The sequence below is a fragment of the Cibotium barometz genome, chromosome 35, assembly GCF_041138505.1.
Source record: "Cibotium barometz isolate CiBa-2024 chromosome 35, ASM4113850v1, whole genome shotgun sequence".
In the NCBI taxonomy this organism is placed as follows: domain Eukaryota; kingdom Viridiplantae; phylum Streptophyta; class Polypodiopsida; order Cyatheales; family Cibotiaceae; genus Cibotium; species Cibotium barometz.
In genome coordinates this window covers 49051121-49074601 of record NC_141080.1, presented here as the reverse complement: position 1 = coordinate 49074601, position 23481 = coordinate 49051121, and the positions used below count along the sequence as shown (strand labels likewise).

At 39.9% G+C, this 23481-nt stretch overlaps 1 protein-coding gene and 1 pseudogene across 1 annotated transcript; both read right to left on the bottom strand.

Moving 5' to 3' along the window:
- Nucleotides 1-1492: 1492 nt before the first annotated feature.
- Nucleotides 1493-6128, bottom strand: LOC147618550 (3beta-hydroxysteroid-dehydrogenase/decarboxylase pseudogene; annotated as a pseudogene).
- A 4921-nt stretch (nt 6129-11049) lies between these two features.
- On the bottom strand, nt 11050-14506 carry LOC147618549 (GDSL esterase/lipase 7-like). Its single transcript, XM_086775005.1, has 5 exons — nt 14097-14506; nt 13877-14004; nt 13003-13242; nt 12247-12499; nt 11050-11644 (listed from the first exon to the last, which is right to left on the bottom strand). Exons 1-5 carry the CDS (start codon nt 14359-14361, stop codon nt 11412-11414), a joined length of 1119 nt encoding a protein of 372 aa, XP_086631131.1. The 5' UTR covers nt 14362-14506; the 3' UTR covers nt 11050-11411.
- Nucleotides 14507-23481: the final 8975 nt, after the last annotated feature.

Sequence of the window (23481 nt, the reverse complement as noted above, 5' to 3'; positions counted from 1 at the left end):
TAAGATCTGATAGAAATCGGTGTGCTCCAAGCTTCACAGCTCCAATGGCAAGCTTCACAGCTTTTCTTCACAGCTTCTCATTAGGAACTCAATGGAGTCTTTTTGGGCCCTTTAATTTGCCATGAGATTATGAAAACATTTAACTTTTTGACAAATAGGAGCCTGCCATGTAAGCAAAAACCATTGGTGATTAAGAGAGGTGTAAGAGTGGTCAAAGGGTGCACTTTTTCCCCCAAAAAGGGAGGGGGCAATTTTACAATTTTCGGACCTCCATAACTTCTACATACAAGCTCTGATTTGAGCGAAGATTACAGATCCGTGATCTACGCATCAAGAGTTTTCCATAGATATGTTACATGATATGGTTTTATCCGCTAGATTTTAAATTCCATTTTTTCCCCAAAATTCAAATTCGAATAAAGTAGCCGTTTTGAAGCTTCAAATTAGAAAACGTTTCTTCTTCAGAGAAAAGGTTTGACTCCCTTAAACTGCCAAATAAAAGGGCCCAAGAAGACTCCATTGAGTTCGTAATGTCTCCCTCTTCTCTCACTCACTCATAAACCCTAATAGACAGCACAAGGCTCTGATACCATGTTGAAAGAAGCGGTAGAGGGAGAGGAGACACACACATAGGAGCAAAACCTAATGTATATTGCAAACCCTTACCATAGAGGGAAGCCATCTCCCTTCTCACACAATGCATAAAGCCATAATCCATAATACACACAACACACTATGAGTTGTGTCCACACTCTACTAACCCTAGCTAATGTCCACACACTATGACCAGCTGGACGCAGTCATTTATGTCTCACACATGTTCCTACCTAACATGCCAGCACAAAGCATAGCTAGCTCACACTGACATCGAGCTTGAATCTCAACACATAGACAGTGTTCAAGGAATGCATAATAGAAGATGGGAAAGTGGAAATGCAGGAGAGAGAGACTGAGAGAGAGAGATGGAGAAAAACGCATGTGGATACCTACTCTCAATATCAACTAAACAAGATGATCATGCTCGTACAAGTCTCGAGAAGGAACGGGAAGATCACCTAATATGTGAGGGAATGAAGCTCGCCAAAATGTAGAGGCACAAGGCATGCAAGAGGCAAATACCCATGTGTGTGAAGGGGGGCAAGCTTTGCTATATATATATGCACAAACAAGGGCAGCCAACCAGCACCACACGACTGGGCATAAAGGCCCATGACTCCATAAAATGAGGAAAAAAAGTGGGAAAAGGTGAAAGGGGATGACTAGCCCCTCAAGATAACATGGTTAGCCCTAGGGGCACAAATAGGACACCACAGAGGAGCCAACAACAAGGGGATGATGATGTCTAACACCCCCTCTCAACACCAGATGGAGACTGGATGTTGAGTGAACTCCAAGAAGATAGAGACGCCATCCTCAATTAAAGATGAAAGACTACAACAGGTATCATGAAAGCTCCACAAGCAATCTCATAAGTGAATAAAATCCTGTAAACTCATGTCTTGTAATTCGCCTTCAGATAAACCTTCACACAAGTTTTGCAACAAGTCTCTTAGCTTTACACAGGCATCTTCCATCCCATGACTTCCCTACTTTTGTGAAACAGCCTTGTTCACACCTTGGCTCCAATCAGTGTATGAAACACTAGTAAAGAGTGAAAGCAACCAAATGGTGACATTCCCACCATCTTATAAGACAATTTTCCTTAACTGTATAAACCTGGTACAAATACCCTTCAAGAATTACATATGGAGTGCCATAATTTGATTATTAAAACCATAATTCCAAATCCATTGTAACCATAGAATACTCATTGAATGTTCATGAGTCCTAAATCTTTTTGGAAACTTTCGAAAACATAAGTACACTCCATGTGAGGTTGCTTTTGCCATACATGTACTATAAGAAAAACACACCATGTTAGGTTGTATCTGCCATACATGTACTTTTATGTCAAGCTGCATATGCCACACATTCACAATAAGAAAACACACCATGTCAGGCTCCATATGCCACACATATATTGCCATGTCATGCTTCATATGCCACACATGTACTGTCATGTCAAGCTTCTCAAGTCATACATATTCTATCATGTCAAGTCTCATAAGCCATACATGTTCTATCATGTCAAGCTTCATAAGCCACACATGTCCTATCATGTCAAGCCTCATAAGCCATACATGTTCTGTCATGTCAAGCTTCACAATCCATGCATGTTCTGTCATGTCAGGCTTCATAAGCCACACATGTTCTATCATGCCAAGCATCATAAGTCACATATGTTTCATCATGTCAGGATTCATAAGTAACACATGTTCTCTTGCCATGTTAAGCCACACATGTTCTCTTGCCATGTTAGTGGGCTCACACCAGAGTCCTTCCTGGGGATCCATCCACATACATGCAAAAGACATAAATTCCTATATTGACATGTCAGTGGGCTCACACCGGAGTCCTTCTATGGGAGGGTGATTGCAAGATCAGGGTGCCCAGTTTTGTCCACTCAGGCACCCTGTAAATAGTAAAAAAACAGCATTTGTTTACCTTTAATGGCTAATCTCTCCTAGTAAATGGAGGAATTTCATTTCAAGTTCTTTTGTTGGAACATCATATTCAAAGTTGAAAATATAGTTGCATAATTTGATTAAGCATTAGATAGTCAAAAGACCTCATTTTCTTAGGTACAAAGTCAATGTATACACCCTGTCCCAAATTTGAACTGATTCCATAAGATGCTAATATCTTTTACATATAAATTCATATGAGATTCCCACTTTGTACCTTAGATCTTCACATAATATGGAGCTTAACTTTATTTTTTGAGAAAATTTTAAGATATTTGTCTATTTTCTTTAAATATTTCAAGGTCTTTAAAGTGTTATAATATACGCCACTTTTTGTACCCACAATAGCTACCACTTAAAATCCTCAATCTTATAGATCAAAAGAGTGGGTAGATACTGAGACATTAGTAGAATGTGGTGGTTAGTAAAAATTACAAATCCAATGGTTGGATTTTTAATGATCTCTTTTTCAAAATTCTTCCAGACTATCAGAAGGCCTGCAAATATTAATAATCTAATTAGTAAATTTACATTTTTGATGTGAATCATCTAAAACCTATAGGGACTAGTGTAATTATAATGGTGCATCTATGGAAAAATAAATTGGATCACTCTAAGTATGGAAAGATCATTTGTTTATCATTTCATCATATTTTTGATTAATTTTGATTAATTAGACTAATTTATATAAATTTAAGTTATATTGGGTTAATTTAAGGGCAAGCGTATTTTCTATTATTTGCTTGATCTCATTTTAAGTACCTTGCCCCCAAAAATTTGCTCTCCAAGCATTGTCCCAGTCCAGCATAAACTGGATAAAACTGGACACCCTGATCTTGCAACAACCCGAGAATCCATCCACATACATGCAAAATGAAGGTGCCATGGCATGATCGATGTGAGAAATCCTTCTCTGCAAAGTTGCCAAAACAAGCACATGTTCACACAAGCTAGCGAAGCTCAACTGGCACAGTGTTATTCAAAAGACAATCTTGCATATCTTTGACCAACCATATAAGCATAGTATGCCTGCCATGTTGGCTTTGAAACAACTCATAGACTAGAACCAACCACTCCATGATACTAATAAATGACTCATAGTTTTGTAATTGCATATGTGACATATTCTAGCATTCCATACCACAAGAATACTCCCCATGTGAGATTCTTGTGTAGGCGACAATTCTAGTATCCCATACTGTTCAATACAGCGTTTGTGAGGGGGGGCATGCCCGACTATATATATGCACAAATTGGGGTAGCCAACTAGCACCATACGATTGGGCATAAAGGTCCAGAGTCTTGTGCATAAAGATCTGTTAGCTTTCTCCAAACAAAAACAACACAATCCAATGTTTGCATGGCGGGGGAGGCCTTTGGTGAGATGGCTCGTACACAAGTGCAGAGAGTGAGCTTTTGAGTCTTGATTCTCCCAAGCTGAAAGTTCAGCAAGAAAGGCATCCTCCTGGTGTCTTGCGTCCACTTCCTAGAGCTAGTAGGTAATTTGGGCTTTCGTTCGTGGCCCTGAACAATCTCCCAGAGTCCCTTGTGTGTGAACCAGACCTTCATCTGTAGCTTCCAGTGATCATAGTTTGAACCACTTAGCTTATCCTCCTTGCTCGTGTAGGGGGGACCCATATCTGTCTCAAAGAAGCTATGTCTCAAACAACTTCTGTAGCTAAGCAATCCATGTTGTCGTGACGTGTGCGGTATCACTGGGCAAGTGCCGGACTTCTGGCTGTGAGAGTAGCTTCCAATCCTTATCTCTTCAAATGGCATGTGACATCTCAATTTTGGTTGACATGTACATGTGTCAATTCACTTCAAACATTCCCAATTACAGCTTGATGATTGCACACAAGTCACGAACCAAGAGCTTGATTAACTCAAATCATAGATCACCTGTCCCTTTATCCAAGTGCCTCATACATAACACATGTAGGCATAGCACAATCTTCAAAAGATTTCCATATACATGTGACCATTCACATCATATGTTTCACATAATGTCAACATCACCATTTCAAGATGACTCTTGATCTCATGAAAACCTGCTTTCAGATTCCAACAACTCACAAAAGAAAAATAACATATGGCATATATACATCATCATGTAATTTCCATAAGCTTTATGTTATCCAATCAAGCATTCTCTTACAAGGTTCCAGAATCAAAACCACCTTGAACTTTGGAACATTCAATCTCCAAAACTCTCAAATTCCAGAAAAACTCTCCACTCTCTAAGGCCATAAGGGAATTACGATTTTTGAAATTGAATTCATAAAAAGCTTATCTCTGTTTCATTAAAAAAAAACCGAATTTCATGTCATCTCCATGAGCTTCTATGCCGAATTCTCTCCTTGCATAAAATCGAGTAGCAGTTCCCTTCATTTTTGAAAATTTTTAGAAAGCATATCACTAAATGAAGCTTCTATTACTCTCCAATTCTAACCCCTACAAGGCTTGAATAGGAGCTAAAATCCCAAGCAAGATAATCTGCCAAAGAAACGAGCTCTGGTTCTCTTCCCCTCCCTTTTCTGCACACTTCCCTCTCATATCTGCGTCGCCTGGTTCTTTTTTATTTTTCTCGCAAGGGATTCCGGCCGAATTCCCTTTTGCAGCCAAAAACTCGCATTTCCCAAATGAAAATACGCTGCGTCCCCTTTTTTTTTTGCTTAAAATTTGGATATTCCTTTTTTTTTAAAATGCCTTCGTAATTTCACCGTGCAAGGCGCCACCGTGAGGAGTATTGACAAGCCCAAAGGCTTTAGCAATCCAATAGGAAGATGAATTCTGGGTCTGTCATATCCAAGTCCTTCTAGGATTTCTGAAACAAAAGACCAAAATCGTTTTGGCTCCTTGTTTGTGATAAAATAAGCTTTGCCTGCAGCAACATTGTCACCATAGCATTTGGCTGCATCCAGGGCTTGCTCGGCACAAACATGCACATGAGCCACATTCTCCACATAAGTGAAATCATACATGTTGTTTGCCATCCCCCAGTATAAACTTCATTTTCCCTTATCTTGCACCAGTAATAACAAGCGATGGGACTAGCAACCTGTCCCCAGGGCCAAAGATACTGCTTGGACGAAGAGCACAAGTGACTAAACCTGACATTCCATTAGCCCCAAGAACAAGTGCCTCTGCCTGTGATTTTGTCTCAGAGTAGGAATCATTATGCCGATCAGGGTATGGCAGGGTTTCATCTCCATTCATGATGCCATGCACACCATCAAAAACAGTACTAGGTGAGCTAGTATAAATGAGCTTGTGCACGTTGTTGTGAAGGCAAGCATTTATTATATTGCGCGTTCCTTCAACAGTGACATTGTAGTGTAGATTGAAATTGTTGATTGATGAATCTGGAGCTGCCATGTGGAAAACTGCTACTGTTCCCTTGCATGCTTGTGCATGCATGTCGTTGAAACATTGCATAGCCAAGGAACCCTCATGGTTAATGCCATATCCTTTTACCATTGAGCTCCATGCTACAACATCTCGAACTGGTAGCTTATCAAAGACTTCCCTTGCCTCTGAAACAGAGCCACACTTTGCATACATGCTGATCAAACTGTTGCCAATTGAAGCATCTCTCATGAAAGCCTCTTGTGCCAGGTCCTTCAGTCTTTCTTATGCTCCATCAAGATCAAAAACTGCAACTAATCCCTCTTTCTTGTCAGCCCATAAGAAAGTGATGCTGCTTTTGGTTCATTGATAATTCGTGCTACCTCAAGGTTCACCATAAGCATAAAAACTCCATGATTCACACCACACTTATGTACAGAGGCTTCGAGACCTGGTTCAGCCTCATCTTGTCTTATTGAACCTCATTTACAATATGAACATATGTACATAGGCATCATAAAATGACTCAAGTCATGGCACTTAATCCCATGCATCTAGATTTATATTCAATGGCCTCACATGCATGGTTTCACACCATAGACGTGCCATGGCACGACATCTGCCCCCTCTAAACCTGGACATCCTCTGGTATGTGCCAAATCATCATCAAGATCCACATATATCTGGATGTCGTCTTCATCTTCTACATCCTCTTCCTCTTCAACCATATCCATGCTATCACTATCAAGCCTCTCATCTTGAGTCTCCTGTGAATCAAAAGGATCACTGTCATGTCTTCTTTTAAACATCTTGATCCTTTTGCCTGCTATAGGATTCTTTATCTATCCCGTCAAGCTCACACAGGATATACGTGGCATTTCCATGCACATGCTTGACAATGTAAGGGCCAAACCATCTTTTTGCAAACTTCCTTTGTACGGTGAACTGGTTGTCAAGACTACTATCATACATTAGGACCCAATCACCTTCTTCAATGGGTTTTGGCCGGAGTCTGTGTCTTCTATCAAATCTTTCTTTATTTTTCAACCTTGCATCTTTCAAACGAGCTTTAGCAAGCTCTACATCTTCAGGCCTTCTCTCCAATTGCCTCATTCGTAGTGCAAGGAGGTCTTCCCTGTTCAATTCTTCCACCCAGGGTAATACATTCCAAGTTGGGACTACTTCTTCAACTGGCAATACCGGCTTCTGACTATACATTAATTCTATAGGCATGTATCCTGTCACTGAGCTATGAGTCGTACGGTCAGCCCATAAAGCATATGGTAGCAGCCTTGGCCACTCCTGCATTCTTCCTCTGCATGCCTTAGCCAAAGCTTTAATGATTGGAGGATGTCCTTGCTCGCTTTTACCATTGCCCTCAAGGTTGTAAGCACATGTTAGGACCAATTTGATGCCAATTCTAGAAAAGAATTCCCTTGCTTCTTCAGCATCTAGCTCACCCCTGTCAGCTGTTATTTTTCCAACACAACCATACCAGAAAATCACATCTTCCAAGAGAAATTTGCATATTGTTTCCGTGCTCTTTGTTCTAAGAGCATGCCCTTCCACCTGATTTGTTAGGTCTTCTCTTGCAAGTACTACGTACCGCATCTGCCAGATTCCCAAGGGCATTGTAACTAGATCCACTACCCATTTGTAGTGCATGGCAGGTGGGTAGGTTGGTTGCAAGCCATCACGATGTCGCACATTCGAGTACATTTGACATACCATGCATGTTTCCACATATTGGGATACATCCCTGTACATTCCTTTCCACCAATATCTTTCCTTTATTTTGATAAAGGTGGTCCACACACTTCGATGTCTAGCCCAGAGACTCTCATGGAATTCTTTCATGAGCTTCCCTTGAGTCTCTTTATCACATATAACTCTTTATGGCATAGCATTCCTCTGCTTAGGATGCTTCCACAGGTACCCATTCTTTAGAAAATACCCATATGCCTTTTTGCGGATCCTCTTGAATTCTAAATCAGACCAATTTTCCTGCCTTGTCAAGGTACTCAAGTATTGGCCAATAAGCAACCAATCTCCTTCATACATTTCCTCAGTAAAAAACTCAAGTGCATTTGATGAGCAAGCATGGTCCCCTTTTGCATGTGCAGTAGTATAGAACTTTGTGCCTACATCATCAATGTCACTAATCATCCCTTCTTCATCTTCAGACCTGGCTCTTGATAGCATATCTGCAACTGGGTTGTCCTTCCCTACAATATGCTTAAACTCAGGATTTAGTGACTTGATATAGGCAATCCACCTGAGCATAGCGATATCTGGAGTGGTGCAGCTTGCAAATCATCCCAAGGAGTGGCAAGCAGTCAGTTTCCACATTTTTCTCCAAAAGACCACACTGCTCAAGACTTTTTTGTACATTTTATACATATCGACGCATACCACGCTTCAAATCCTTGCTTTTTACAAAGACTATTGACCCATAGCTAGAGAATCTCTGAAAGTTTGCTGAAAAGTTATTTACATTGATTAAGTCCTGCGAGAAATCATTGCCCCCTTGTACCATTGCAATCCCGCTTTACAATGGCACCTGGCCAAAATCCCTCATCTCCCTATAGTTCATGAATTCTCTGTTTGTCTTTGGGAGTGACTGTTCTCGAAGAGACTCGCGGTTCCTTTCATGGTTAATGCAAACTGTCAAGAACTAAACAGCTTTCTTGCCATCTTTGCTCCTTATTCTTGCATATGCTGAGCCATCATCTAAGACCTTTGTCTCCATCCTCACAGCTGTAATATAGGGTTGCCCAAGGATGAGGGGATACGATGACATCTCCTGGACGAAGAAGTTCTGATCATCTTTCACATCCCCTATAGTTACCCTTACATTTGAATAGGCTGCATAGAGCTCTCCAGATGAGTTATTAGCCGCCTTAATCATCCACCTATGATCTGCATCCATTGGCCACTTACATTTGTTGTAGAGGTTTTTAGCCATAAGATTTATTTCAGACCCATGGTCGATTAGAGCGACATACGGCTCTTCCAAGTCTCCTATCTTGACAAGGGTTTCAGTGGTGGCCCTTGCCCAATGGTTCCTGGAGTAATGACTTTTTGCGAGAACATCTTTTTCATCACCCTCATCCACAAAGCGCACTTGTCGTGCCCCTCTAGTAGAGTGACTGCATTCCACCACATTCTCTCTCTCTTCCTTTTGATGTACTTGTACTCCGTGAGTATTGGAAGTGCTTGTCTCCCCTTGTGATGGAATAGATTCAATTATGGACTGCCTTTTCCTTCGTATAATATCAATTATCTCATCATGGAATTCTTTCTTTGCAATTCCCAAGACTTCCCCTAGTGTAAATTCCACCCTACTGTTTAGAATCCTCTCTTCTAGCACCTTTTTGAGGTCCGTTGCGGCTTCAGGGATTAGATGCTTGGATGTAAACTCTATAAATTGAGGCATTGGCCTAATGAGAATTTGATGGTTTTTGATTATCCATGTCTACATGAAGCTATTAGTTAATTCACTAATCACATATTAATTATCATCTAATCACTTTGTTAATGATGTTGATTCTAGCATTTAATCCACCATAGCTCATCACATTACTGTAATTTCAACAAGAGAGAGCTTTCACGCCTATAGAGAGTGCTTATAGATTCAAGGCTACACAAAGAGAGAGAGAGAGAGAGAGAGAGAGAGAGAGAGAGAGGGAGAGGGAGGGAGAGGGAGGGAGGGAGAGAGAAGTGGATGTCGTGGGTCTTGGGAGGCTACAAAGCACTTATTAAAAAAGTAAAGAAAGCCTCCTTTTTAAATTAACTTTCTATCCTTAAAAAAAGCCATCCTCCTATTTGAATTGATTTTTCCGTCCCTAAGAAACCATGCTCAATAAATCAAATTTTTTTAAAAGAGAACTTGTGAACAACCCCACAAGAGAAGTTTTGAAGAGAAAACCATGCTCAATAAATAAAAAAAGCTTTGAAGAGGACTTGTAAACAATCGGACAAGTGATGTCTTGGACACCACTTTTTGTAGTACTTTATCATGCATACACCCCTGTAAAGCATAATATTTTGTTTAGAGAATAATGGCATGGGCCTCAACAACTCTTGAAAGGAAATACTTTACTTTTTCCTTATGTCCCATTTGTTAAAAGGCACATCAAAGAGTTCTTTACACTTATTTTGGAGTTCTCTATTCACATATTTTTCCTAATGTGAAAGGCTTGTTATGAGGTTCATTGTTGCATGTCCATAGTAAGGTTAACTTCAAGACTTTTGGAGTCAACAAAATCTTTTTTCTAAGTTTATTTCCCTCACCTCTTATTACTGATTTAGTTTTTGAAAGGGCCCAAAGAGCTCATACCTCACCTAAATTATGAATGTGATATATAACCATCATAATTAATTATTGGTGCTTCAGTATTCTCTCAAGTTACACAACACTAACCTCTTCTATGTAATGATGCCATTTTTAGGTCTTTATTAGGTGATACAATTGGGAGGCATTAGCCGCTTCGAAGAGTACAATAGTTAAAAAATATATGGGGGTACAACTACTCATTCTCACAACAAGGTCACATTCCTCTTTAAGAAAAATATTTTCTTTAGAGAATAATGTCATGGGCCTCCCTTATAGCAACAACTCTTGCAAGGAAATGCTCTACTTTTGCCTTATGTCCTATTTGTTAAAAGTCAACCAAAGAGTTCTTTACACTTATTTTGGAGTTGTCTGTAGTGCACTTAACTAGGTTGCAAATGAGGAGATGGGTCTAATTGCTGGCCATGACATTTTATGCTAATGATACTATCTACACTATTAATACTATCTTCATGTGCTTGGATCACCCAACTTTTTCATGAGTGTTCGTAATAAGTGAATCAATTTGTGTTTTGTTTGGACATCATTTTCATTCCATCTTGGTCAATTGAAGTCTTAAATAACTTAGGAGCTACATATATTTGCAAGACTTTTTTTCTCTACATCATATGAGTCTAGGGTGTCGATTCAAAGGTTGTGTTCGGTTGATCTCTCCTTCATTTTCTGCATTTTGGAGCACGTACAATCTAGACATATTTAAGGATTTTGTATATTGTAATACTCTTATAGGTTTTAAAATAGTTTGCTGAGTATCTTTAAGTTTGATTGTCACTTTCGATATGCTTAAGGTTATACTCTCCTTATTCATTGTTTGAAGGTTTATAAAATTTGATGTACATTCCACTCAAAGAGTGGCTCAGCTCATAATGACCCACCCTAACCAAGAGGTCATAGGTTCGAGGTGTATCTTCTAGCTCGACAACATCCCCTCGAAAGAGGGCTTTCAAAAGAAAAAGAGGGAATTATAATGTAGGCCTAATTACTATATTTTGATAATGGCTAAGTTAGATATTCAATAAAGACTTCTTTTATGTCTTACAAATGAAGGCTTTGAAATATTTTTCAAAGAGCTCACATGAAAAATATGTTCTTAATTTGGGAAGCTTGGGGGAGCGCCATGGTAGTAGAGACGATGGGGGCTTTGATCATGTGGTCCTGGAAACAAGTTGGGTGATGCTCCATGGGGCAACGAGAGTACTCGCATTGCTTGTCGAGAGCATAGCGTTGGCCAGGAATGTGTTTGCTGCTTCTGTGGGGTGCCATGGATCCCAGAACACGTGGTTGCTTCTGTTGGAGCAGTAGGTGAACAAAGGCAAACATGGTATCTGCGCATTCATCCGTCCTCCCCCGCAACAAGCTTCTGTGGTTACATTGAATCCTTTGCAAAAACCCAAGATTAGGACTCAGGATCATAATCATTAACTAATCAACTTACACCTTGCCCTAATCTTAGTCCAAAACACTCATTAAACTTACACCTAGCCTGCCCTTACCTAATCATGCTCACTTGTTAAGCTTATTCCCTGCCCTAACCTAACCTCCATTCTCTCTCATTAAACGTTCGCTTTGCACTAATCTGATCATAATTACTTGTTAAACTTACACCTTGCCCTCATTAAATTTTGCACTAACTCAATCATAGTTCCTTGTTAAACTTACACCAGGTCCTTGCGCTAATCATAATCACTCACTATATTCACATCTTTTCCTAATCTAATCATTATCACTTTTTTAACTTAAACCTCTCCCTACTCCAATCTTCAATAGATTCAATTTGGATTCTAAAATGAAGGCATTAATAGGATTAAGGATAATAATCACTAACTAAACTTACACTTTGCCTTAATCTAGTCATAATCAATCATTGAACGTACGCCTTACACTAACATGATCATAATCACCTATTAAACGTACAGCTTGCCCTAATGAAATTTAAATTGGATCACAAAATGAAGCCACTAATAGTAGTTAGATTATTACCGTAGGTGGAAGGGTTTTGGATAAAATCCTCTAAAACGCTGTAGGGGTTGGCAAAGGTGATCATTGCATCGGAGTAATTAGATCCCATTTGCGTTACAAGTCCTTGCAGAGCGTCGTTAAAACTAAGCACCCAATTGTTGAGCTTTTCATTGCAGGCTCCAGCTTTGCCAGTCCTAGCGCGTTGGGAAGGGATGCAACCCAAGGGACCAACCCCCACAAGGACCATATTCCTTGCACTTTGATTGTAGAGCCTCTGCACCAAACCACATGATTGAGCTGTTTGGTGACCTTAGGATAGAACAATCCATAGAATTAATCTCACCATTAATCCTAATTTTAATATGCATGTATAGCTTACCCCATAAGCTCTAATATACTGATAATTATTCCTTTTAATATGCATGTATAGCTAATCATGTAGATATTAGGTGACCTTAGGATATAGTAGAGCAATATTAACCTTCAATTATATAATTCCGATCTTTTTTCTATGCATGCATTGCAAATCACGTAGATATTAGGTGGTTAATATAATTATTTATAGTAGATATGAAAAGGATTAATCTAATGATGACTGTTTCCTGAAAGCATGTATATATCAGGTAGGTGATTAATCTAATGATTATTCAGTAGAGATTAGCAGTAGAGATTAGCAGTTAAAAGCATTAATCTTGTAAATATCAGGTGACCTTAGGATAAACTAGAACAGATCTTATAATTGATCTGTGATATATTTTTCTGAAATGCGCAGCTTACCGTAAGCTCCTTGGCCAATGAAGATATCAAGAGATTATTGAATTGTGCTGGAGAGTATAGCCTTGAATCACCGGTGTTGTTTCTTATGTAGTTTCCCAGAAAATCATTGCTCCCAACGAGCACAAAGTAAAGAGACTTGGTGAGAAGGTTTTGAGCTTCCTCGATTCCAAGCTGCCCAACTAGCTTCTCCACGGTGTTCTCGTGATACTTCAATTGGGTGGATAATGAGAGGCACCCATTCTGCAACAATAAGTTCTCGTAATAAGAGAAAGACATCCCTCTCACACACACACACACACACACGTGACACACCCCCACACATTTTCTCTCTCTAATCTCTCTCTCACGCACACAAATTTTTCTCTCTCTCACACACAGACACACACACACGTGACACACCCCCCACACACTGTCTCTGATCTCTCTTTCTCTCTCTCACACACACACACATTCTCTTTCTCTCTCTCTCACACACGCATTCTTTCTCTCCCACATACACACGTTCTCTCTCTCTCTCATACACACACATTCTCTTTCTCTCTCTCTCACACACACAGATATTCTTTCTGTCCCACACACACACGTTCTCTCTCTCTCTCTCTCTCTCTCACACACACACACACACACACATTCTTTCTCCCCCACATACACACATTCTCTCTCTCTCTCTCTCTCTTTGTCACTCTCACACACACATTGATCTCTCTCTTTCTCACTCTCACAAACACGTACACGTCTCTCTCTGTCTCACACACGCACGCACACACTCAATGTTCTTTCTCACTCTCACAAACACGTACACGTCTCTCTCTGTCTCACACACGCACGCACACACTCAATGTTGGTTATTGAAATGTTCCTACATCAACATTACCGAATTGTTGCTCGTTTCATTGAGAATGCCACACCCTGCGGAGGCATAATTTACACCTTGCAGGAAGGCCAATCCCTTCGTCTTTGGGGAAAGATAAGGCAACGGTATAGGAAACCCCAAGCGAGTAGCTGCAATGAGGAGGTTAGTGGAAAAACTAGCAGTGCTAATTATTTTGTTGGGACTACAATGCGAAAGAGAGAAATAATTAACTTAAACTAACCCAAAATATCCAGCACAATGCGGCCGTTGCAGAAGCGCCCAGTCGGATTTCGTCCAGCGTAATCAACGCCATAAGGGTAGAAATTAGCTTTGAGAGTGGTCAAAGGTATGTAATCGTTGTTTCCAACGTCAGCGAGGGAGTCCCCGAATATGAACATAGCAGGCGCATGATTGGTAATGAAGGGTTGCAGGCCGGCCACCACCACAAGGTTCGCCGCCAGAGCTATGGCGAGAAGTTTGGAACGCTTTGCAGTGTTTGCATTCATGCTTGCGTCTACCCGGAGTGCCCACACGTGTTATCTCGCATGTGAACTTATACTGGCGAGCTTGTTGACGTTGTAGATGCGGCTCCTGAGGACCACTGCCTATGGGTACACAATGATACAGTAAAAAGACGATCGAGTCTCCCAAGGCAGCATGTGAGTGCAAGGAGGAGGCTTGCACACGGGCCCCTTGAGGGGGAGAGAGAGAGTGTGTGCGCGTGCGTGCGTGTGTGTGAACACAGAGCGCCGCGACCCGCAGCTTTTTCGACGTAGAGAGAGATGACAAGAAACACACGTGATTCCGCGCCAACCATGTTCGCGTACATTCCTGGACTCCGCGAAGAGACAACATAGAAACGATAGTATGCTAGCTATCTAACTCGATCGATCATCGCCGTGCTTTCTTTTGGCCGCATCCTCCTTTCAAGCTCCCCCATAATCCTAAGGTCACCCTTGCACAATTCGGTTTATAAAATGTTCAACTCCTTTCAAGCTCCCCCATAATCCTAAGGTCACCCTTGGACAATTCGGTTTATAAAATGTTCAACATGTACGTGTCTGTTTTGGGGTCGCCCTGGGGCCACGTGGTGTGGCTTGTTCTTTTCTATAAAGATATTTCATATCCCTTTGATTGTCTTCCTTGCACATTTGGACAATGATGTCTTTCACTATGTATATTTTCATTCTTAAATTCTCATCGTTGTTGTGTTCTATACTTGTGCTCATGATCTCTTGAATTCCATCACTCAAGAAACAAAGTCAAGTAAGAACAACAAGAAATGGTGATCATGATTGTGTGCTTGAGTATCGAAGGGAAGGATAGGTATGATCGTTTAGGTTGGTTTTTCTTGAACTCCAACCATATGGTAGAAAGTTCAAGCGAGTAGTAAGTATCTGCACAAGATGCATATTAGAACACAAGGGAACAACGGATAGGTTATTAACCGAAAGTTGTCTTGCATAGGTCGCTTTTAAATTCAACCAAAAGTACTTCTCTCATTTTACAAATTTAAAGTAGTCTTTCATCATAGGTTACTTTTTTCTTTTTAATTCAACCGAAAGTACTCTTGTTATATAGTACACTACTCTGATTCTACAAAAGTAGTCTCGTTGTATAGCACTACTTTGATTTTACAATTTAAAAAGCAACTTGATAGCCTAAACATCCTTCAAACATTACATTCCAAAACTTGAAACACCTTCAATTCCTAGAATTTACAAACTCTACCAAAATGTTCAAGTGTTCAAGGTGACATTTGGTATGGGAAACAAAGTTTTATTTGATGGGCATGTATTAAAAAATAAGTTTATATATTTACTAAAGATTTTATTGTATTTGTATTTAATGTGTTAGCTTTAGCTTTAGCTTAGATTATATAGTCAACATTGGCATTGCTACTTGTTGCTAAAGATTTTAATGTATTTGTGTTAATGTGTTAGCTTTAGCTTAAATTATCTAGTTAGCATTGGCATTGCTACTTGCTAATCAAATCATGGTATAAATGTAAAATCTTGACTTCTTCTAAGACAAAGTTAAAGTTTCCAAATCATTAAGGTAAAATTAAAGTCTACATCATTGGCTCATGGAGGATTGACTTCATGGGAAACTATGTTATTGGCTCACTTAGAGTTTTTTTAAAGATAAATTTTGTGCTTGCAAATTTTGGGTTGACGATGGATTTTAGCAGTGTAAAACATTTATGTTGTTACCTTGATAAAATGCAGAAAATGAATAAGATATTTTAATTAGGGTTTTCTTGCTTTGATACATGTATCAAATACTTAGTTAATTTGTTAATATCAATTATTAATTCTTAAAAAATGTAGATTTACATGATGTCAACATTTGAAGTGGCAATGGTGTCAGGTGATCTGAATTTATTTTTTCTTTGTATTTCCCATACCTTCATTTCTCTTCCTTGGACATTTGAAGTGCTAATGGTGTTATATGGTCTAAAATTTCCTTCATATTTCCATTACCTTGTTTTTTTGCTTTGGTATTTCTCATACATTTACTTGGACATTTAGACAAAGATATCTTCCAATATGGTGTACATGTGCTCTCTGTATGTTTCCATTTTTAAATTCTCATCATTGTTGTGTTCTACACTTATGTCCATAATATCTTAAATTCTATTTCTCAAGTAGGCAACCTCGATCACCTTTTTCTTGTTGGTTTGGATTTTTTAGGTTATTTTTCATCAAATCCAACCAAGTTCAAGTGGGAAATGAAGCACGATTCATTTAAGACCACAAGGAAACAAACAACAAGTTATTAAACTAGAAGTAGTCTTAAATAGGTCACTTTTAATATACCCAAAAGTGTTGATTTTCTAACGTATCCTTGTCAAGTATGGTACCTCTCTAATTTTACAAAAAATAAAAAAGATCTTGATAGCTTAGAAACTCCTTAAACATTAAAAAATTATTACTTTTTATCAATTTAAATTTAACATTTCTATGTTTTTAACTCAAAAATATACGAGCTTTATTTATATTGTAATTGACAATTGATATTAATAATTCAACCCAATATTTTATTCATGAATCAAAGAGTGGTAGAAAGCTCATGGTGCCTCACTTTTGGCTCTTTTAGCCAAAGTGTGACACCCAAACCCCGCCCAAAAGCGATGTCCAACATACCTCGACCAAGAAGGTACATCGGCCAACCACAAGATGCTATATGGCTCCCAAACCTAAGCTACCTTACCTTAGTCGAGGTAAGGAAAGCATGAATTGGCACCCAATGCACCTCCACATCACCATGCTCTTTATACCATGGCCAAGGTACTCGAACTCCACATCACCCCGCCGCCACCTTGTATGCCACGTCCCTTAGCCACACCAAACTCAAATCCACGTAATTGTAGGAATATGGCACAACAGAAAAGGATATAGCAAGAGAAAGTAAACTAGACAATGCAATAGAGAGAATTGAGAGAAATTTAAAATTCTGATTATACCAAACAAGAGATAGGTACAATATGATGGTGCTATCCATCGGTGCGCTCTAGTGTAGAGCTTAGATGGAAATCTAGACAGACTCTGGATGGAGGGCGTACTGAGAGTATAGGAAATATGATGGTACAATATGACGGTGCTTTCCATATCGGTACGCTCTAGTGTAGAGCTTACATGTGGCGATCTAAATAGACTCTGGATGGAGGGCGTACTAAGAGTATAGGGAATATATGCTCACAAGAATTGGAAGCCTTAGCTTGTGCCAACTATGTCCATTTATAGTGCTACAGGTAGTGCAGTGGACATGTCTAAGACGTGAGCGGATACGTTGCATTGACACGGCTCACCAGCCACGTATCCATAACACGTCCCAACCGACCACCACCCAATAATGATGAAATTAGTATCTAAAGGAATATTCCAAGGAATATTCCCAAACCCCAAATAACACGTGTTTCCCTCATCATCTCCTTACCATCAAAATGGTCACAACTAAGACCCCTTCCCCAACATCAAAATTGGGTATGTGCACCAATGGCTTCTCCGCATGATGGGGGCCGTACAAATGTGCACCATTCATCAATATGAGATACATGCTGAGAGGCGGGCATTGAACACATATTAATACCCCCCCTTAATGTCCACCCGAAGATGAACTAAGAGTTTCCTTGCCCAATTACAAGTCCATGAAGATGTCAAGTGAGCTGGTCCTTCCCAAGAGCTTTGGTGAAGATGTCAACGCGATTCTGCTTCTGTAAGAACAGTACTCCAACTCCACAATCTCATCCTTGATCAACTCCCGCACATAATGATACTGAATCTCAATATGCTTCATAACGAAGCATGAAACACAGGGTTCTTTGCAATGGCTATGCAACTCTAAATCACATTGTAAGGTTGTGGCTGACCTCACTAGAACTCCCATATCTGCTAGGATCCTCTTCAACTATACTTCCTCACTGGCAGCAAAAATAGCGACCTTGTACTCTGCTTCAGTTAAAGAAAATACCATTGTGGGTTGCTTCTTACTAATTGAAAAGAACACACTGGATCCAAGTGAGAAGAAATATCCAGAAACTAACTTTCTGGTGTCACAATCTCCAGCCCAATCGGAGTCACAATATCCCACTAAGAAGTTCGTACTCAATGGTACCTTTGATGCACCTGAGCACATGCATTGTTGCATTCCAATTACTTTCCCTTGGTTTGTTGCAGAACCTAATCAACATACCAACTACATAGAAAATGTTTAGTCTAGTATTGCACAAGAAAATAAAACTCCCAACAACGAGCTTCCTGTACATCTTGATGTCAAGCAAAGGTGAAGTGTCCTTAGAAGAAAGCCTAGAGTTTACTCCATCGGTGTGCTTATTAGATTGCGGTCTATCATACCACATGCCTTCAAGATCTATGTTGCATACTTGTCAACTTGTCAGACATGTCAAACTGATGATCTTGTCAGACTCTTGCCAGACTCGTCAAGTCGCGGGCTTTGCCCGACCCCAAAAAAATAATGCAAGATCCCCAAGTCTATCATCTCAAACTCAAAGCCAAGCCTTTCTTGTGTTTGTTGAATCAAATCTTCATGGTTACCCGTGATAATAATGAGGTCGTCCACTTAGAGAACAACTATCACATATTCCTTATCCTTTCCAAGTACATACAAGTTAGCATCTAGAAAGACCAATATTTTGGAAAAAAGTATCTATTCATTGGTACCATACCCTTGGGGCTTGTTTCAACTCATATAAAGCCTTCTTCAACCTGCAAACCTTGTTTTCTAATCTGGACAACTCAAACCCTAGCACGGCTGAGCGACATTCACCTCCTCCTTGAGATGTCCATTCAGAAAAGCTGATTTTACATCCATTTGCAAAAGTGGGCACTTCTTATTAGCAGCCAAGGCATGTATTACACGAATAATGGTCATTCGCGCTGTTGGGGCAAAGGTTTCATTGATATCAAAACTTCCTATGAAAAACCTTGGGCAACTAGCCTAGCTTTTTCTTTCTCCAATGAACCATCCAATTTATACTTAGATTTCCACACCCACTTGGTGCCAATTACCTTTCATTTTGGTGGCCGTGATTAACCAGTCCCAAGTGTTGTTTTTTATAATGATGTCATACTCTGACTGCATCGCTGCCTTCCAATTTAGATCAGCCAAATCTTCTTTTGCATTTGTGGGCTCCTTCACTAAATCCATTATCTCATCCATCAAGGCCATATTGAAAATGTGTTTAGAAAACCTTATCTGCTCCTCTATTCTCTTTGATCTATGTAAGCCATCTGCTGCAATTTCTACAACATCAGGTGGGGGGTTGTGATCATCAAAGAGTGCCTTACCCATGTAGGAAGTGGTTGTCCTTTAGGTGTAGAGGCGGGTTGGTGTGATTTTTGAGAGTATTCATCGTCTGAAAAATTCCTCCTCATTTAGTTTTCCAATGCTTGGGTGGGCACATGGTGGATTATTTCTCCATTTGATGATAAAGTGGGTGGATCCCTATCCTCCACTAAATGTGGATGCTCCACAAACACCACATCTTGGCTAACCATTATCTTCTTAGCCTCTGGATCAAATAGTTGATATGCCTTCGACTCTATATTGTATCCAAGGAAGATACATATCTTGATTTTGGCAGCAAGATTAGTTCTATTTGCATCTGGTATATGCATGTAACATTCACAACCCAATGTTCAAAAATAAGAATATGAACGCTTCTTACCCGAATAGGCCTCATATGGTGTGATTCCTTTGAGTGGCTTTATGTAAGATCTATTGAGAATGTAAACTAGAGTGTTGACTGCTTCATTCCATAAAGAGTCTGGTTATCCTTTCCCTTTCATCATACACCTTGCCATTTCCATGATTGTGTGGTTGCGATGTTCCACAACTCCATTTTGTTGAGGGGTGTGTGTAGCAGTGAGATGGTGCTTGATGCCATGCTCCTTACAGTATTCATTGAATTCACCTGAAGTGAATTCTCCTCCTCAATCCATCCGGAACTTCTTCACCTTTTGTTTTGTCTCATTCTCCCACAAATTTATGCCACCATTTAGACTTGCCAAAAGCTTCAGCCTTATGAACGGAGGAAATAAACCCATATCTTCCTACTATAATCATCGACTAACAGCATAAAGTCCTAATGCAATAGTAGATATCTTACCACAAAGATCAACATGTACCAGCTCTAGATGAGGCTTCATTCAATTTGCTGCTCTATTGTGGAAATTCCTTCCTTTGTTGCTTGCCTATCATTCAGGCTTCACATGGTTCCTGCAAATCTGCAAATGTAGGTAAATTTTCCACCATCCCTATTTTTTGTATCTCCTTTGACACAACAAATTCCATGTTACCAAATTGCTCATGCCAAAGTTTCCTTGTGCCCTTGTCTACAACAGCAGGTGTAGGAGCATGTAGCTCGTACAAATTGTTATTCCTCATAGCTTTGCCAACTGTCTTTTTGTCACCATCTAAAATCTTTGCTATTGTTTTCTGGAAGCGTACTTTAAGGCCATGATCTGTTATTGCAGCAACTAAGATCAGGTTTCTCCTTATTTAAGGCACATAAAGCACATAAAACAACTTCTTTTCTTCACCTATAGTAGCTACCACAAATGAGATGGCTCCAGACTCTTGAGCTAGACATTAATCATTATTACCACAATAACATTGATGGATTCCTGTAAACGCTACTAGGAACTATAATAGTCCTTTATGCTAGTCATATATCGAGATGTCCCACTATCCAAAATCTATGAACAGTTAACAAAATTGGAACCTGAGCGGATGAACATACCTCTTCTATGGCGACCTAGAGTTCCAACTTAGCTTGGGAGTTGTTGGTTGACCTCTTTCCCATCCATGAAGTCTTCATGGTGCCTTCTTCTCATCAGCTTGCTTCTTTCTGTAGTCTTTGGATGACATGACCCTTCTTATCATAGTAGTAGCATGTACCAGAAAACTTCTTCTTCTTTCCTTCACAAGTAGCCCCACCTTTGCCTTTGGTGTTTAGTGCCTTAACCAAGCCATTATACTTCTATGGTAGAATATTTCGAATGTATCTCCGAGTCAACTCTTTGCTAGTCTTCATGATTCCCATGTGGCAGCCATTTGGTCCCGCAGGTTTTTGATCCAATAGATAAATGCGTCTTTTCAGGAGCAAGTTGATTCTTCAAGTTTTGAATCCCAGTCTGATTCCGGGTGTCATACTGATTTCTTAGTATGTTCCAAGCCACGGATGCCTTGGTTATGTGTTAAATTAGAGTCAGAATAGAATCAATTACACTAGTAATAATGGCCTAAAGTGCATCTACACTACGTCGCTTCCATGCTCGAAGAAGAGCAACATTTCGTGGAATCATTCTTGTGTTATCGCTAGGGTCAATGGTTTCCACCAGTTCTTGGTCCATTCCTAAAACAGTCTCCAGTAGCTCATAGGAATCAAGGATGGCATTGATTTTTAAATTCCAAAGAGTGTAGTTTGTCCCATAACTTGCCTTGAGTGAAGGCAAGTGGAAAAATGCGGAACACTGGAATAGCAACAGCACCGAAACCTAAAGCAGACATCACTCCAAGCTCCTTCTATGCAAAGAAAGACTATACTTTGTGTACTATTGTTGCTAAGAGCATGTACTACTTTAATACCATAAAATAATATGGTAGAGCAGAAACAGATACAACAAGAGAAAGTACACTAGAAAATGTAATAGACAGAATGAAGAGAATTTTAAAATTCTGATTATACCAAACAAGAGATAGGTACAATATGAAGGTGATTTCCACCGTGTAGAGCTTCGATGGCAATCTAGAAAGACTTTGGATGATGGAGGGCGTACTAAGAGTATAGGGAATATATGCTCATCACAAGTATTGGATGCCTTAGCGTGTGCTACCAACTATGTCCATTTATAGTGCTGTAGGTAGTGTGGTGGATGCGTCTAAGACATGGGCAGCTATGTTGCATTAACATGGCTTGCCACCTGCGTATCCATAATGCGTCCCAATTGACCACCGCCCACTAACGATGAAATTAATATCCAAAGGAATATTGCAACGAATATTCCTCGTACCCAGCTAATGCTTGCACCCCTCATCATCTCCTAACCATCAATGGTCACAACTATGACCCCTTCCAACATTTAAGCTGGGGTGGCCACTAAAGATATGTGCACCAATGGCATATCCTAATAATGGGGGCCGCACAAATGTGCACCATTCAATCAATGTGAGATACATGTGAGAGGCGAGTATTGAATGTATACTAATAGAAATTTCTACATAACTACCTCGGTCAAGGTATAGAATTACAAATTATATTATTCAAAAAGTTTTTAAAAAAAAATATGAAATATTGCTACCTCAGCTAAGCTACAAATTAATTTATTTTTGTTACCTTGGCTGCTAAGGTATTTTAGAACCCTAATAGGTCTACACCGTCGATTTTGGTGCCTTGATTCGTGGATGTTCGCCACGTGGAGGGGGTCATGCTGAGGTATATATAGTGCTTATTTTCCCATACCTCGATTCATTTCACCTCCACCATCTTTGGAGCTCTCCCCCTCTTCCACCTCTAGACTCTTCCCCTATTTCACTAAGTTAATCCAACCAATAAGCTCTAATAAGAGGATTATCTTTTTAGGCTTTTAAATTTGGGCTAGGTCACACTTGTGCTAGGACTTGTGCATATGGGTGATTCACACACATGAGTTTTTCTCCTTGACCATAGTGGTGGGTCACATGGTTTGTGATCTACCTCTGAGTAGCATAGCAGAGCTCAAAGATGTGTAGAGAGGCATTTGAGAGCTCTACGAGGGGATGCTAGGGATCATACACCCATCATGCTCTCATTGCTAATGTGGAGAGACTTCTTGAGTTCCTTTGAGGCCCCCACGTGATATAGGTGCATTGCCTACTTGGCTAGAGTAGCCAACAAGCCTACGATCGAGGAGCACGTTAGATTAGATGAATTCCTAGCATTAGGGAGGGGGCCATTGATATGTTCAAATTTCCAATGGGAGAGTCCCCCCTGTGGTGGGGAATCCATATCGTGTGGAGTGGTGTTGACATCCTTTTGTAACGTGGCACATTTACACAAGATATGTAGCAGAGTATGGGACAATGCCCCATAATAGGGAGATTTTGCTTTATTTTGCTATGCA